At 38.6% G+C, this 15,631-nt stretch overlaps 1 protein-coding gene across 1 annotated transcript in view; it reads left to right on the top strand.

Annotated features, from left to right (window-relative positions):
- LOC131064925 (AUGMIN subunit 6) overlaps nucleotides 1–15,631 on the top strand; it is an 85,532-nt gene that overhangs the window by 18,587 nt on the left and 51,314 nt on the right. The window contains exons 2-3 of the mRNA XM_057999269.2: nucleotides 1,545–1,601; nucleotides 1,848–1,942. Coding sequence (XP_057855252.1) covers nucleotides 1,545–1,601; nucleotides 1,848–1,942 — 152 coding nt within the window. The remainder of the gene's footprint in view (nucleotides 1–1,544; nucleotides 1,602–1,847; nucleotides 1,943–15,631) is intronic.

Here is a 15,631-nt window from a genome sequence, read left to right as displayed (position 1 = left end):
CATCAGTCAACACTGACTGTAAAAATGGTAGCAACTGCACACAGGGCACCTCTCCTTGGCAGCGTTTTCAACTTCTCTTATTCATCCATCCATTATTCTAAATCATGTGTTTGTTGGATTGCATTGCAAACAAAATTTCTCCTCCCTATGCTTGCGTTTCACTACTGCAAATCAAAATGAAGTCTATAACCTTCTCCGCAGACTTGTTCCCATAGATCTCATCAAACACTAATTAAAAAGGCATAATCTTAAAATGCATTTGTAATGTTGGTGAAAATTGGACTATCACGCCACTATAGTATGCTTCTAACCGCTCATGAAATACTAACAATTTCTTCAAAATTTTTCTGGGTTTTATTCTTCTATTCTTCTTTCCGAAACATTTTGAATTTTGAAATTTTATTGAGAAACTAAAAATATATTGTAGTTATACTTCAATTGTGTTAGGTTGATGTAACAAATCGCCATATTAAAATTAAAACAATTTGCCAACATATGATATTTCTTTGCAAGCAGCTTCTTCACAGGCATAACATCATGAATGCTGTAATACCATGTCGAAATGTTAGAGCCAACAGAAACCAAACTAAATTACACCATTGCTGCACAAAAATTAAGATATATATTGATTTATTGAATTAACGAGTTTTTTTATTTTATTTTATTTTTATTACATTGCATTATGGCTTTATAAAGCCAAATATATTCCCCTATGAAACTACACAAAACAACTATAGGAAATTAATTCCCAACTAATTATTGTTTTATTCTACTAACTATAAACTGACTGATTTATCTAACTTTATTTATTAATTATTTTCTATTTTAATCGATAAACTAAAAGCTAATAAAAAATGTAATAACCCAAGGAAATCAAGATGGAGTCTAAGAATTTCAAAATCTCCTGCTAGCATATTAGGAAGACAGGAAATAGAGTGGCCAATCTAGTGGCTAGTTGTTGGGTGGACAAGTTGGGCAAGAGGGTTTATATTCATAATTTTCTGGCCATGTAATTTTTTTTTTGAAATGTGAGATCAATAAGAGGCAATACATTTGTGGATAAGAAGTGTGTTTATGTACTCGTAGTGGTGCCTTTTTACATTTGAATCAAATGAAAGAGATTGATATAAGAAGAAAGAGAGTAATGAATAAACGATGAACAGCACCCTTTTACTTTTTGGAAATTTCTTATAGTTGGAATATGCGTGATGCTGAAGAAGTGAGACTTGCTGACAAGTGGAAAAGCGGATGATTTAATATATTTTTGAATACAACCTTCTTTTTGCTACTTTATTGCATTTGGAATATGCTTGGAGCTGAAGGGAAGTTTACTGGTAGGCAGAAAAGTAAATGAATAAATTTGTTTTTGAAAGTTATGTCATATTTTTACTTTCTGCACAGTTAGACAAAAAGAAGGAAGAACATTGCATTCTGCTTTTCTATAGGGTACTTTTCTGGATTTCTCTAAAGGTACTGATTTTTGAATTCTGGAAGTCTATCCTTTAGAGTTTTAAGGTTTTGAGGGAGAAGTTGCATTTCTGCAGGATTTTGCTGGTGTTTGGCCTATATTTGATGCAGCACAGTCTCGAGACTTCCGCAAAGTAAGATTTTACCAGGTTTCTTGAAGCATTTGATAATTTAATTTATTGAACATTTGATTTATTGAGCCAATTGTCTTTATTGATTTCTTGTGCTAAAGTAATTTTTGTTAATAGTTCCTCTGATTACTTGTGAAGTTTCATGTAGTTTGATGTATATCACAGCATTCCAGTAAAATTGCTCCTTTTCTTCTCGAGGTTTGGGCTTTTCATGGTACCTTGACAAGTAGATACCACTGATTTTTGCAGATTGTGCAAGGTCTAATTAATGAGCTTGAGTCTCAGGGTGCATTACCTAGAAGTAATTCCAGAGTTTCGTCACTTGCCACTTGTTGTGGTCAAAGGTTTGCATCTTTACAGCCCTTTAACATCCTTTTGTGGAACTGGATGGGTGGTCATCTCTAGCTTATTATGATATATTATTTTTGATAATTATTTTGATTGTTGTTGATATCAAAAAGCTACTGTTAATGCATTATGAAAGGGTTTAGAGCAATATATCAAGACTCATTCATCCTAGTACATAAATCTAGTCGAGGGTATTAGTTACTTATAATTGGGGAATGGAGATGGTGTTGGAAATGTGACCCTTCAAATTTAAAGAACAGAGAAAAGAGTTCAAAAGTAAGAAAATCACATTTAAAAATTGAAAGCTAGTTGGCTAAGGATAATTTCCACCAAGGAAGAGTATACTAGCATACATCCAATTTCAACAAATTTTAAAACAGTAACTGTCCTCGTAGACTTTAAAGATATGTTATAATTGTTTATATTGTAATCATCAAGTCAGGTACAAAGATTTTCAGTCAAAGACCTTGGTGGTTAATTTTACTTTATTGATCTTTGTCGTTTTTGGGTGGAAATGCAAGATATGAGTAAGTCTGTATATCTTATTTAGTTTGTATTTTCATTTTTTATGTGCAGGAAGCCCATTGTCGCACAGGGAAATAATATAGGAGTAGGTTTATTCTAGAAAATAAGATGGGAATAAAGCATAACATCATAATTTTTAACACCCTTCCTAGAGGTAAATACATGTCATAACCTGATCCTGATCTGTATGCTTTACAAATCTTGTATGGATGGGGTGGTTTTGTGAATGTATCAGCTGTCCGCACTTGAGTCACAGAATATTTCAACCATATCTCTCCAATGTCTATGTGTTATCGAATATGGGGAAAATGTATCTCAATATGTTTGTTATTTCATCACAGACATGAATAAGAGTTATTTTCATTGCAATATGCCTGTCTTAGTGTTTAACTCCTACATGGATGTTTTGTGAATGAGCATGTAACCAATTTCACGAAACTTCATGAGCAACAATGGCAACAATTTTAAAATGTAATTCTTATAATGCTTCTAGATTCGATTGTGTGCAAGATAAAAATCTTTCACACAATCGAATCTAGAAGCATTATAAGAATTATAGCATGGATTGTGGAAATCTGATAGCATTAATTTTATAATGTGCTTAAGTGGGAGAAAGAGCTTTGTTGTTTCTTGCTGGTCCATGAAATGATTAGTGTTCCTAGGCTAAATGCATAACCTGCCGTAGATTATCTATCATCTGTTTTGCTGCTCATCAATGATCAATATTTGATTTACTAGCAAACAAGAAAAAATTGCTTTCAACACATTGAGATGAGACCCAGCAGTTGTAAGACAGATCAAGCTGCTAGTCAACTTCTGAAAAATGGGCTCATTGGTCTATTGAGGATCTCCATGCATTGATGACTTAAGACTACTTTCCATGGGAGTAGATACTCGATTTTATGTTCCAACTATTCATTTCTCCAAGAATTGTTTTGCATTTTTTTTTTGAGATAGGAAAGTTTATCATTATTTTTGCAAAACCCTACTGTTATGTAATAATTCAAGAAATCTAAATCGGTTATGTCAGAAATAGAGGATAAAACTGATTTTATTTGGTGAATTGTGTTGGTCTTGTTGCACATAGTTTCAAACTCTTGTGGCTGTGTCATATACAGTTCCTCCTCTAATCTCTATTTAGAAATGCTTTCTTCATTTCCATATTTTAATTTTTCCATTCAAAATGTGATGCAGTGGCTGTATATAATTTGATTGCCATCCTTTTGTTAATGAAGTAAAGGTATCCTTATAGTCTTTAACCTTCTCTTGCGGGAACCTCTTTTCCACCAACCTCGGCTTGCACTTCTCCAAACTTGGTTTTGCTTTAACTTTGAACTTGGTTTTGCTTTTCATCATGTCATCATGCTTTACCTGTGTATTTCTTTCCCTTTTTGGTATCCTGTTTTCTTCATTGGAAGAATTAAGCTTTAGTTCAAATGCAATGCTAGTCATCAAAGCTGAGTAATAAAATGTCAAATTATGATCAAAATTTAGTGAATCAGATACTTTTTTGCTTTTCATCATGTCATCATGCTTTACTTCATGGCATTATCTTTGCTTATGTATTTCTTTCCCATTTTTGTATCCTATTTTCTTCATCGGAAGAATTAAGCTTGAGCTCAAATGCAATGCTAGTCATCAAAGCTGAGTGATAAAAATGTCAAATTATCATCAAAATTTAGCAAATCAGACACTTTTTTGTTCCCTCCTAAGCTTTTCATTGCAAGAGGATACAAAATATTCTGAAATGTGATTTTCTTAAATTCCTGCCAGTTTGATTTGAAGATTTGTATGTATGGATCTTTATATAATCTGTTTTACCTCATTAAGAGACATTTTCAGACCAAGTATCTATTGCCATTTTATGACACCCTTGGTCCATCAGTGAGAACCAATCAGAGATATGTTCCATGGACCAGCGTTGCCTCAGTCGATCAAGAACAAAACCAATGGAATGATGAAATGTTAAGTGTTATCTTGCTAGGAGGCGGTTTTGGGCTTTCCTCTTTTCCTCTCTTTCCCCCAGGTTTCCAAACCTCCTTTCCTCCCTTTCCTCCTTTCCTTTCGGACCGTGGAGTCCCAGATTCCCCATGTTTCCAGACCTCGGAATCCTGGAACCCCCAGGTTTCCAAACATCCGTTCTTCCCTTTCCTCCTTTCCTTCCGGACCTCGAAATCCCAAAACCCCTAGGTTTCGGGACCAAGGAATCTCGGAACCCCTAGGTTTCCAAACCTCCTTTCCTCCCTTTCCTCCTTTCCTTCCGGACACCAGAATCCCAAAACCCCTTGGTTTCAGGACCCCGAAATCCCAGACCTCCGGGGTTCTTGACTCCCTTTGTAGCGTTTTCCTAAGGGCTCGATGTTCGACTTCCAAGGACTTGCGACGCTTCCAGATGATGTGATCAACACTCAAGGCTTTTAATGCTCCACCAACCCTTGCGACTTGTCTACTTTCATTCATGGAGCTATAGGGGCGCTTTTAATGTTTTTTGCAGGATTGCCATTAAGTGGATTCCAAGGCCATGCTTATTTATGGTTACTTGATGGCGTTCATGTTAGGTCTGCATGCTCTGACCTTGGAATGTTTGACAATCCATCTTCTAGAAGTACTCTTCTTGGGATTGCCTTGTCAGGGTATGGTCAGGTTGCTTGCACGCACAACCATATTAGATCTAGGCACTTCCCTGCCTTCCCGGATTGGCATTATTTTGCACACGCTAGGGTCAAGGCTTCCTATCCTTGACCATTGGTCTCTCTTCTATGACTAGTTTGCTATATATAGGCTGTTAAGCCTCGTTGTAAAGGATTCTCTCCCTCTTGGCTTGAGCTATTTCATGCTCTTTCACTTCTCTTAAAGATTTGTATATTTTCTTACATTTCTACAACTGTAAGATTGGCCATTGGCGCTTGAGAATAAATTGAAATCATCATTCTTGCCTTTTTTCATTTTATGCATGTTGTGTATGTTTCCTTACCTTCATTATAAGTGTATGTTTTGTGGCTTTTTCTCATTTATATGTTGTGTTAATTTGTTTCTGTGTGTGACTTGTGGGAAACCTTCTCCCCTTTGACATCCAACAAATTCTAACCTCCATACGTGTGTTTGGGGTCATTCATGCAACTGAAGTTTGTGCATCTCCAGGGTATTTCGATTAGTTCTTTGTGTCATTTCGGGGTGGGGAGTGTGAGATTTTGCCAAGATCAAGGGCACAATGAAAAGTATAAAAGAGAGACAAAAGAATGACAAGAACAAACTGTATTCTCATCAATGTACAAATGATCAACTGGATTAACCAATACAATGAATATGAGCCTGCTTATATAAGCAAAGCCATATGCACACAATCATGACATGTGGCTCAATGAGAAACAAGGGTAGGTAAGAAATACTAGGGGTAGGTAGGAGAAATAACATAATATTCCACAAGAGGTGGATGACCCACCGAATGTGGAGTGTAACAGCAAAATAAGACCATAAAAGGTGGAATTTCTCCTACAAGCTATATCCCTATGTGCACACTTCCCTAAGTGTCTCAAATCCAAACTACGAAGAGATGCATTATCCATCCTAAGTTAACTTAAGTAAAGTGTACTAGTATCCATAATGAATATTTATTTACACCAACACCCCCCCTTAAGTGCAACTTAGGGGAATGAAGACTCAAGTCAACAATGCAAGATGGGTCTTGGCTACTAGGCCATGATAGGTACCCATGTACAATATGCAAAAGCAAGCAAAACTATGCAATGCAATCTCTCACAAACGAAGAAAGGGAGAAAACCCAGTGGGAAAAAACTCCCCCCCAAAAGAGAGATGAATGTACAAAAGACTCTCAAAGAAGAAGGACAAAACCTCAAAAAGGAAAAAGTCCCCCCCCATAAGAGACGAAGGAGAAGTCAGCTGACCCCCCCTAATGAGACATCCCACACCCCCAAGAGAGCTCGCAACTGCTGGAACTTACTGTCGGTGAAAGGTTTGGTGAATATGTCTGCAACCTGCTCCGCTGTAGGACAATACTGCAAATCAATGACTTGCTCCTGAATCAGCTCTCGGATATAGTGCATATGGATCTCGATGTGTTTCGTTCGTTGGTGCTGGACCGGGTTCTTCGAGATTGCAATAGCACTTTGATTGTCACAATGTAGAACTGTCAGCCGTGGAGTGGTGAACCCAAACTCTGTGAGAATCTGCTGAAGCCAAATGGTCTTAGTCGCTGCGTTAACAACTCCTCGATACTCAGCCTCAGTCGAAGAGAGAGCAATAGCATGCTGCTTCTTGCTCTGCCAACAAATGGGGCCTGAACCAAGGTGAAAACTGTAACTTGAAGTAGACTTACGATCATCAAGATCGCCAGCCCAATCGGAGTCTGTGTAACAAACCAAGCGAAGTCCTGTGCCTGTTGCATAGTGAATCCCATAGTGATGTGTACCTTGGATGTAATGAAGGATGCGTTTGGCGGCTTTCCAATGAAGCTCATGTGGTTCCTGCATGAAGCGGGAAACCATGCCAACTGCAAATGAAATATCAGGGCGTGTATGAGTCAAGTAGATGAGACTACCCACAGTTGACGATACAATATGGCATCAACTGGTGGAGAAGAACATTGAGCCTCAAGCTTGACTCTTGAAAGAAAGGGGGTCGATGCAGGCTTACAATCAGCCATATGAAAGCGTGCAAGTAGATCAAGAGCATACTTGGGCTGCGATAGTGTAATCCCGGAAGGTGATTGTGAAATCTCTATCCCGAGAAAGTAGTGCAAAAGACCCAAGTCAGTCATAGCAAATCTGTCATGCAAAGCAGATTTGACACTGCCAATGATGGATGCGGTGCTCCCTGTAATGATCAAATCATCAACATAGAGCACAAGTATCAAGTGAGAGTCATCCTGTCGCAAAATGTAGACATTCGGATTGGAATGACACCTGGTGAACCCTGCGGAGAGAAGAAAGGAATCCATCTTGGCATACCAAGCCCTGGGGGCCTGCTTAAGGCCATAGAGAGATTTCCTTAGTCTGCAAACCAAGGAAGTAGCTTGGATGAAACCTTGTGGCTGCTCCATATAAATCTCCTCATCAAGATCACCATGAAGAAAAGCACTCTTCACATCCATCTGATGTACAACCCAACCATGAGCTGCAACAATAGTAAGTGTCAAGCGAATGGAGTTCATCTTGGCTATTGGCGCAAAGGTCTCAGTATAGTCAACACCTGGAACCTGAGAGAAACCTTTCGCAACAAGCCGAACCTTATACTTATCCACACTACCATCCGTTGCAAACTTGGTTCGATAGATCCACTTACATCGAACCATCTTTCTCCCCTTAGGGAGATGGACTAAATCCCATGTGTTGTTCCTCATCAAGGAACTATACTCTTCCTCCATAGCGTGGTCCCACTCAAGAACCTCTGATGCTTCCCGAAATGTCTGTGGATCGGAAGCAGTAGCAATGAATGCATGTGGAAGGTCCTGATGCTGTGATCGAGTCCTCTGTGTATCTGAAGGATCCCCAACAAGAGAACCCATTGACTCAAGTGTCTGTCGAGCCCAACGAGGTCTAGGTGGAGGTGGAGAACGAGGCTCCTCAACTGCAAGTGGACCCTGCGGAGGTGTAACCTTGCGAGTCGGAGTTGAAGGAGTCTCATCATCTGAATCACCAGCATCACTATCCACAATGGAGGAAGGTGGAGGAGGTAGAGAGGCTAAGCTAGGAGAGCTTTCCTCAAAGTGAACACTCCTCCCAATAAACTCCTCATGTGTCTCAGGATCCATCAATCTATATGCCTTAACACCCTCAGGATATACAACAAATATGCAAGGTCTACTCTGAGGTTCCAATGCCTTGCGTTTCTGCGGAGGTATGCGAGCTCATGCTGGACACCCAAAGACTCTGAAATGTCTCACAATCGGTTTCCTACTAGCCCAAGCCTCAAAAGGAGTAATACCTTGCAAAGCTTTGTGAGGAACCCGATTCTGGATGTGTGTGGCACAATTGATAGCCTTTGCCCAAAAGGCGGGATCAAGAGAACGTGTGTGTATCATACAGCTAGCCATTTTTTTGAGAGTTCTATTCTTGCGTTCTGCAACTCTGTTCTGCTGTGGAGTGTAAGCAACAGAATGCTGAAGATCAATCCCCTCAAATGTACAAAAATCCTCAAGTCTTTTGTTCACATATTCTCTTCCATTATCTGTACGAAGAATCTTGACCACTTTCCCGAATTGCTTCTCCACACGAGTCTTGAAGTCTTGAAATCTGTCAAATACTTCACTCTTATGAATGAGAAAGTAGACCCAAGTGAAGCGGGAGTAGTCATCAATGAAGGTGAGGACATAGCAGGCCTTGCTAAATGAAGGTGTTGGAAATGGACCTGCTACATCGCAGTGAACAAGTTGAAGAACTTCCAAAGCTCTCCAAGCTTTACCCTTATCAAACTTCTCCTCGGGATGCTTGCCCATGGAACAACTTGAACATACACCCTCTAAAAAATTGATTCGAGGTAGACCTGTGACCATGTCTTTAGTGCTGAGTTGCTGAAGATAGCGGTAGCTGAGGTGACCAAACCGCTCATGCCATAGCTGACTTTCTGAATTTGAATGAGTAAGCAAGGCCCTAGAAGGAGAACTTGGCACAAAGTGGGAGAATGAATAAAGCCTTGAGTTGTCATTGACTTGTCCCACTGCTACCAAGGCATCATTATCAAGTTCCTTTACCACAATTGAATCTGATGTAAACTCAACCTTTTTCCCATTCCCATAGTGAGTGATTTGGTAGATAGAGAAGAGGTTGGTAGACAAGTTAGGAACATAGAGAACATTCTCAAATGTTCCATCATCCATGTCAACTGAACCTTTCCCTTCAACCTCAACTTGTGTATCATCACCTATGTAAATTTGAGGTACCTTAGATGGCTCCAATGAAGAAAACTGCTCCTTTGTAGAACCCATGTGATAAGAGGCACTTGAGTCAAGTATCCACTGCTGTGAAGAACCTGTTGTAGCCACAAATGCTTGCCCTTTTCCCTTAGACTGTGAGGAAGAGGAAGGAGATGAATCCTTATTTGTGTAGGTGGATGGCAAGTTGATGTTGTTTTTCTTAAGAAGATTTGTCAACTCATCAACTTGCTTGGTGTGGCATTGATGCTCATCATGACCATACTTGCAATATGCACAAGTTGGTTTATCCTTCTTAGGTGGAGTCCCCTTCTTGGAAGAGGATGAAAAATCGCCTTGTGATGGAGAGGATGATTGTCCTTTTTCCTACTATGGCTTTGACTTAGATTGCTTCTTCTTGTTGTTGGAATCTTTGCCTTGGATCCCTTGATTAGCCACCAAAGCCTTAGACTTTGAAGACTTGAGAAGCCCCATGTTCAACAACTTAGATTGTTCCAATATCAACATTTCTGTGAAAGCATCAAATGAAGGCATAATGTAGGAACTCCCCACTGTCAAACGATGAGTTTGGAAGCTAGACACAAATGCTGCATATTCTGGTGCAAGCTTGTTCAACAAGTTGAAAATCAACTGAGCATCCTTTTTGTCAATTCCACAATCATTAAGCTTTGCTCTTAGCTCATTTGCTTTGGTGACATAATATTGGATTGTATCAAAACTCTTGGGATCTAAGTTGGTGAGCTCATTGTCAATCTTGTAACCTTTGATTTCATCAACTTGACCATACAATTTCTGATACATATCCCAAGCCTCTTTGATTTTAGTACACTTCTCAATGTGAAAAATGAGGTCATCTGATACATACTTACGCAAAGTTCCAAGAGCCATGCAATTCTTAGTGAGCCATTCTAACTGAGCATTAGGATCAGCCTTAAGATCAGGTGGTGCTGCTATAGTTCCATCTATGTAATGCGTGAGACCTTTTTCCATTAATTTGCTCCATACTTTAATTTTCCATGATGCATAATTATGTGGAGTTAAAAGGTGGAAATTTATGAGGACTCATTGCAACAAAAATGAAAGAGCACAAGGAAAGAGAGGCACAATCACACAAGACACCCCCCCAAATTCACTCAATCTAAGAACCCCCCCTCCAAAAGATGATTTGACACTTTATACTTTAGTGCATGTACAATGGGCCACTTGCAAAAAATGGCAAAGTGGACTTCTGATTTCAACTTTACAATTGCCTCAATAAGGCCAAAAGAGACTCAAACTAATAATGCAAGAGATCTAAACTAAGATCCAAACAATTTACAAGTACCAAATAGGCCAAATAAGACCAATATCTGAAAGTACAATGTCCACTCAAAATCTCTGAAATCTGATCATAGATTATGAAAGTAGACGAAAAAACATGCACTTTTAAAAAAAAAACGACACCTGAAAAGGAGGTCGTATGAGTTCAAACGAAGCCTTTGAAGTTGCAAAATTAAGGATTGGACAGGTACAGCTGAGAGAATCCGAAGATTCCGAAAAACCCGTGAATTAAAATCAGAAAATAACCACACCACTGCGAAGAACACAAAAAATTAGCCCAAACCAAAAAAAATTGCACCCAAAAAGGAGCAAAATTTAGCAAGTTATGAGCCTCCAAAGTTGAACCAAAAATCCAAACTGCTCAACGGAGAGGGGTCTAAATTTTTTTCAAAAAATGCTGACTGGGTGCTGACTGTGCCCTGTTGACTGGGCGTTGATTGTGCGCTGCTGATTGGGCAGAAGGTATGGGCCCGCAATTTTTTTTTGAGATCCGAAAATTCCGTACCGTACTGCCCAAATTGGGCTTCCTCCAACACCCAAAATTCGATTTTCGTCAAAATAGGTCGAGTTTATACTCGATTTTTATGGAAACGGCCTCCCGGACGCAATGGTGAGGTAAAAAATGCTCTAAGATGCCTCCAAAAAACGCTGTCCCTTAGATCCAAAAATAGAACCTTCCAAGATGTCTCCAAAAACCAATCAATTGAAGCCCCAATGGCTCTGATACCATGTGAGATTTTGCCAAGATCAAGGGCACATTGAAAAGTATAAAAGAGAGACAAAAGAATGACAAGAACAAACTGTATTCTCATCAATATACAAATGATCACCTGGATTAACCAATACAATGAATATGAGCTTGCTTATATAAGCAAGGCCATATGGATGTACGAACACACAATCATGACATGTGGCTCAATGAGAAACAAGGGTAGGTAAGAAATACTAGGGGTAGGTAGGAGAAATAATATAATATTCCACAAGAGGTGGATGACCCACCGAATGTAGAGTGTAACGGCAAAATAAGACCACAAAAGGTGGAATTTCTCCTACAAGCTATATCCCTATGTGCACACTTCCTTAAGTGTCCCAAATCCAAACTACGAAGAGATGCATTATCCTAAGTTAACTTAAGTAAAGTGTACTAATATCCATAATGAATATTTATTTACACCAACAGGGAGAGGAACATCTCTTATCTTGGTGCATCGCCTTTCATTCTGGCATTTCCTTATTTCCTTTTCCTCTCCAAGCTGTTAGGATAGGTTTAGAAGTAGAATTTGGAGTGTTGAGTTGGTTCAATACCTGCACTTGGATTGAGAAGGAAGCCGGCCTTCTTCGGAGATTCAACCCCATTGTGCAAGTTCCCACACTTTGGGGTTGTTTCCATGTTTCACAAGGTTGTTGAGTTGATAGCTCAGCAAGGGTGCAAATTTTTGTGACAACAGTATCATCCACAACAAAGAGTACAAATCAATACATCCTATGTTGTGTTTTCTTTTCATTATAATTTGCTTTTTGGTGTGTAGAAACAACTAAGGCATGTTGATCATGTTCATCCTTAAACTCAACAATATTGGGCTTATTATAATTTGACTAGGATTGTTTGTTTTTATTTTCTTTCCTTGTAACCTCTTACCACTGTTATAATAAGGGTTACTTGTCTTGCCACATATGTAACACCTTATATTTTTCATTTTTGTGGGTGGAATTGCTTGTGGTAAATGCATTAGGTATTTCTATATTTGCTACTTTTATCTTGGCAATAAATTCACTTTACAAAGATTCACCATTCTTTCCTAGTTGTTTCTTATCCAAGAGGTTTTTGGACGCTTGGGAGCTAATAACCCTGTCTGCCCTCGAATTAGGCTTACGCAGCTCTTGCAGTAGTAGTCATCACACACAGAACACGTGGTTGTAACTTGACTGGCCAACTCCTTTCAAAACTTTCTGCAAAGCTCTGATGATGACTGTTCTGTCTGAGCTGTACTGCACAAGTGTTCCAATGCGATTCTTGGGTAATGACAATCCAAAGGAACTAGCCTGAACATGGCAGAGCAATTGGAGTCTTGTTGATGTTGAGCCCCTTATCTCCCTCCTACATGTATATTGGTGTACAACCATTTTTTGCAATGGTCAATAAGAAGTTAACTCAAGTTAGTGATTTAGCTAGCTTAGTGGTTGAACATGAAGGTAGCTTGGGTATTTGATACATTTGACCTCTTGAGTATTTTATAGGCCTATGGCATAATAAAGTTTGCCATTTCATATTACATTTCTGATTACAGTGTCTAATTTTTATGTAATTCTTCTTTCCCCTAGTCTTCTGCACTTTGATATAGTTCTTGGCATTTGTCATTCTAACATACACTTCTTCCATCACACATATAGTCCACTGAGTGTGTCTATCCTTTGACCACTATCATGGGCCTTGGATTGGTGGTATTCGAGCAATCTTTGAACCATGTCCAGTAGTATTGAAGTTTACATCTATATTGTGTCTTAGCTTGTATGCATGCTTATGTGAGGTTGAATTGTTGTAAGTTGAGGCTTGAGACTTTTGATCCTTTTGTGCACTTTGCTATCTAAAGAACCGAGATGGTAGACAACTTCCGAGATACTGACTGCAAATATGCTCTGTATGACAAAAGAAGATTTATATTGATGACAAAAAGAAGATTTTGATCATCAATATGCATGTGATAGAGCAAGCATCATCGATCATTTTGCCAAGCTACCTCCAAAAACCCTTTAGTGGTTCCACATTGTACTTATAGAAATCCCTATTCTTGAAGGCAACATAAATGTATATGCTTTAGATTACTAAATCTCTTTTGTTCATACTTGAGGGTAAATCACTTATTTAAAAGAAAAAAGGTTACCTTCTTTCTTATGGAACTTTCCTTACTAGTTAAGGATTCTCTAGTTTTTGGCATAATCTCGTTTGAAGTATAGGTTTGGCTTGAGACCATATATGTTCTATACAAGGAAAAGGACCTACGTGGCTTCTTAGGACACACCTCTTGATTTGTAAAAGAAACATTTCAAGATTGGCAAGTGGTCTTAGTTCACAACGCTAGAAGTCATTTAAGTGAAGAGTGTCAAGCTATTAAAGCCCTTCTTGCACAACTAGATTTCACCGATACTACCATTGCAACTGCAGTGAAAGGCAAGCAAATCATGGATGCAGAGCCCAGTCCTATTGTTGTTCTAGTCTCAAATGTGGGCTAATGGACAATTGGTACACCTCATAATTGATGATGGAAGTAAAAAAAAATGCATTTCCTTTGAATTACTTCGCTCGTTGATCTTGACAATGATACCTTACCTTGAAACATACACCATTGAATGGATCAATTCAAATTCAGAGAAATAGGTAACTCAATAGTGTCTTGTGGTGTACAAAATCAAGCTATTCTTAGGATGTAGCCCTTTGCAATGTCTCACCATTAGAGGTATTCTATGTAAAGAAATTGATTTCCTTTGAATTACTTCACATATTGATCTTGATGGTGCATTACCTTGAAACATATATGATTGAATGGATCAATTCAAATTCGGAGAAATAGGTAACTCAAAATTGTCTCGTGGTGTACAAAATCAAGCTATTCTAGGATGTAGCCCTTTGTGATGTCTCACCATTAGAGGTATGCGATGATTTAGTTAGGCAACCATATTTGTTTCATTGACATTCAACCTATGAGGCAAATCCTAAAAATGTTATCTTAGATGTTGGTGAGCATATAGGTATTGGATACCAAAAGTAGTCTCTTAGTTATTTGTCACTAGTGCCAAGCTATGTAAGAAGCTCATTAACTACGTGGGAAGTTTGTCATTCTCATGGTCAAACTAGAGAGTAAGGGTGTCTTAGCGGCTCAAACTTGTATTACAACTTCATCAACACGATCATAACAATTGAATGAGATGTTTGAACAGCAATCCCTTTTAGTTACCAAACAAAGTTCCTCAACATTGTGTTGTAAAGTATACAATTGATTGAATACTTGGCAACCCTTACCTAATGCATCTTTGTACCCTAGATCATTCCTTGAAGAGATTAGGTGGCAAATTCAAGTACTCACAAGTAAGGGACACATGAGGCCTAACTCTTCGCTTTGCAGCAAAACAATTTTGCTCTCATGCCACAGAAGGAAACATGTAGTGATTGTGCATTGATTATAGAGCACTTTACAAGATCATATTGGAGAGCAACTACCATTTTTCCTAGATTAAGGATCTCTTAGAGAAGCTCTTTGCTTCATCAAAATTGTTCTAATCATTGGGTGTCATGAAATTCTTGTTGAACCCACAAACATTTGGAAGACAACCTTCAAGGCCAAGGAAGGTCTCTTTGAAAGGTTGGTTATGCCTTTTGGGTTGACTGATGTAGCAACTACATTCATGTTGATGATGAATGCAGTTCTCATGGTGTTCACCAACTCATATGTTGTTGGCTACATTGATGGTATCCTAATATTCAAGAAGACATGAGATTAACATATATGCCACATCCAACACATGTTTCACACCTTGTGATTGTAGAAGCACTATGTGAACCTAAATGTTCATTTGCCATGCAGGAAATATAGCATATAGGATACATTGCAGGCACATAAGTAGTGCATGTAGGTGAGGAAAGAGCTACCCCACCTCTTCATTTGAGGTTATTTGGCTTTCTTTAGTGTCTTTCGTTGGCATTAAAATTGCCAAGGCCTAGTTTCCTTTGAAAGGTGTTTTTTTAGCAACATGTCCTTTTGAAGTATTTCTTGGTTTCTGACTAGCAAGTTTTTTGTTTAGTGTAGTCGATGTTCTCCTTCTACATTGTAAGTCCAAGTGTTGGGGTTGTTTTTTAAACACCGTCTTGTAATCTCTATCTAAGGAGCCTTTGTCTCCTTTGTTAATACATCAATTATTTGAGCAATTAATTTTTCACAAAATTTCTTGGCAAGAG

The sequence above is a fragment of the Cryptomeria japonica genome, chromosome 1 (genome assembly GCF_030272615.1).
Source record: "Cryptomeria japonica chromosome 1, Sugi_1.0, whole genome shotgun sequence".
Taxonomy (NCBI): Eukaryota; Viridiplantae; Streptophyta; class Pinopsida; order Cupressales; family Cupressaceae; genus Cryptomeria; species Cryptomeria japonica.
Note: the sequence above shows the minus strand (reverse complement) of the source record. Positions and strands in the feature narration are given on the sequence as shown.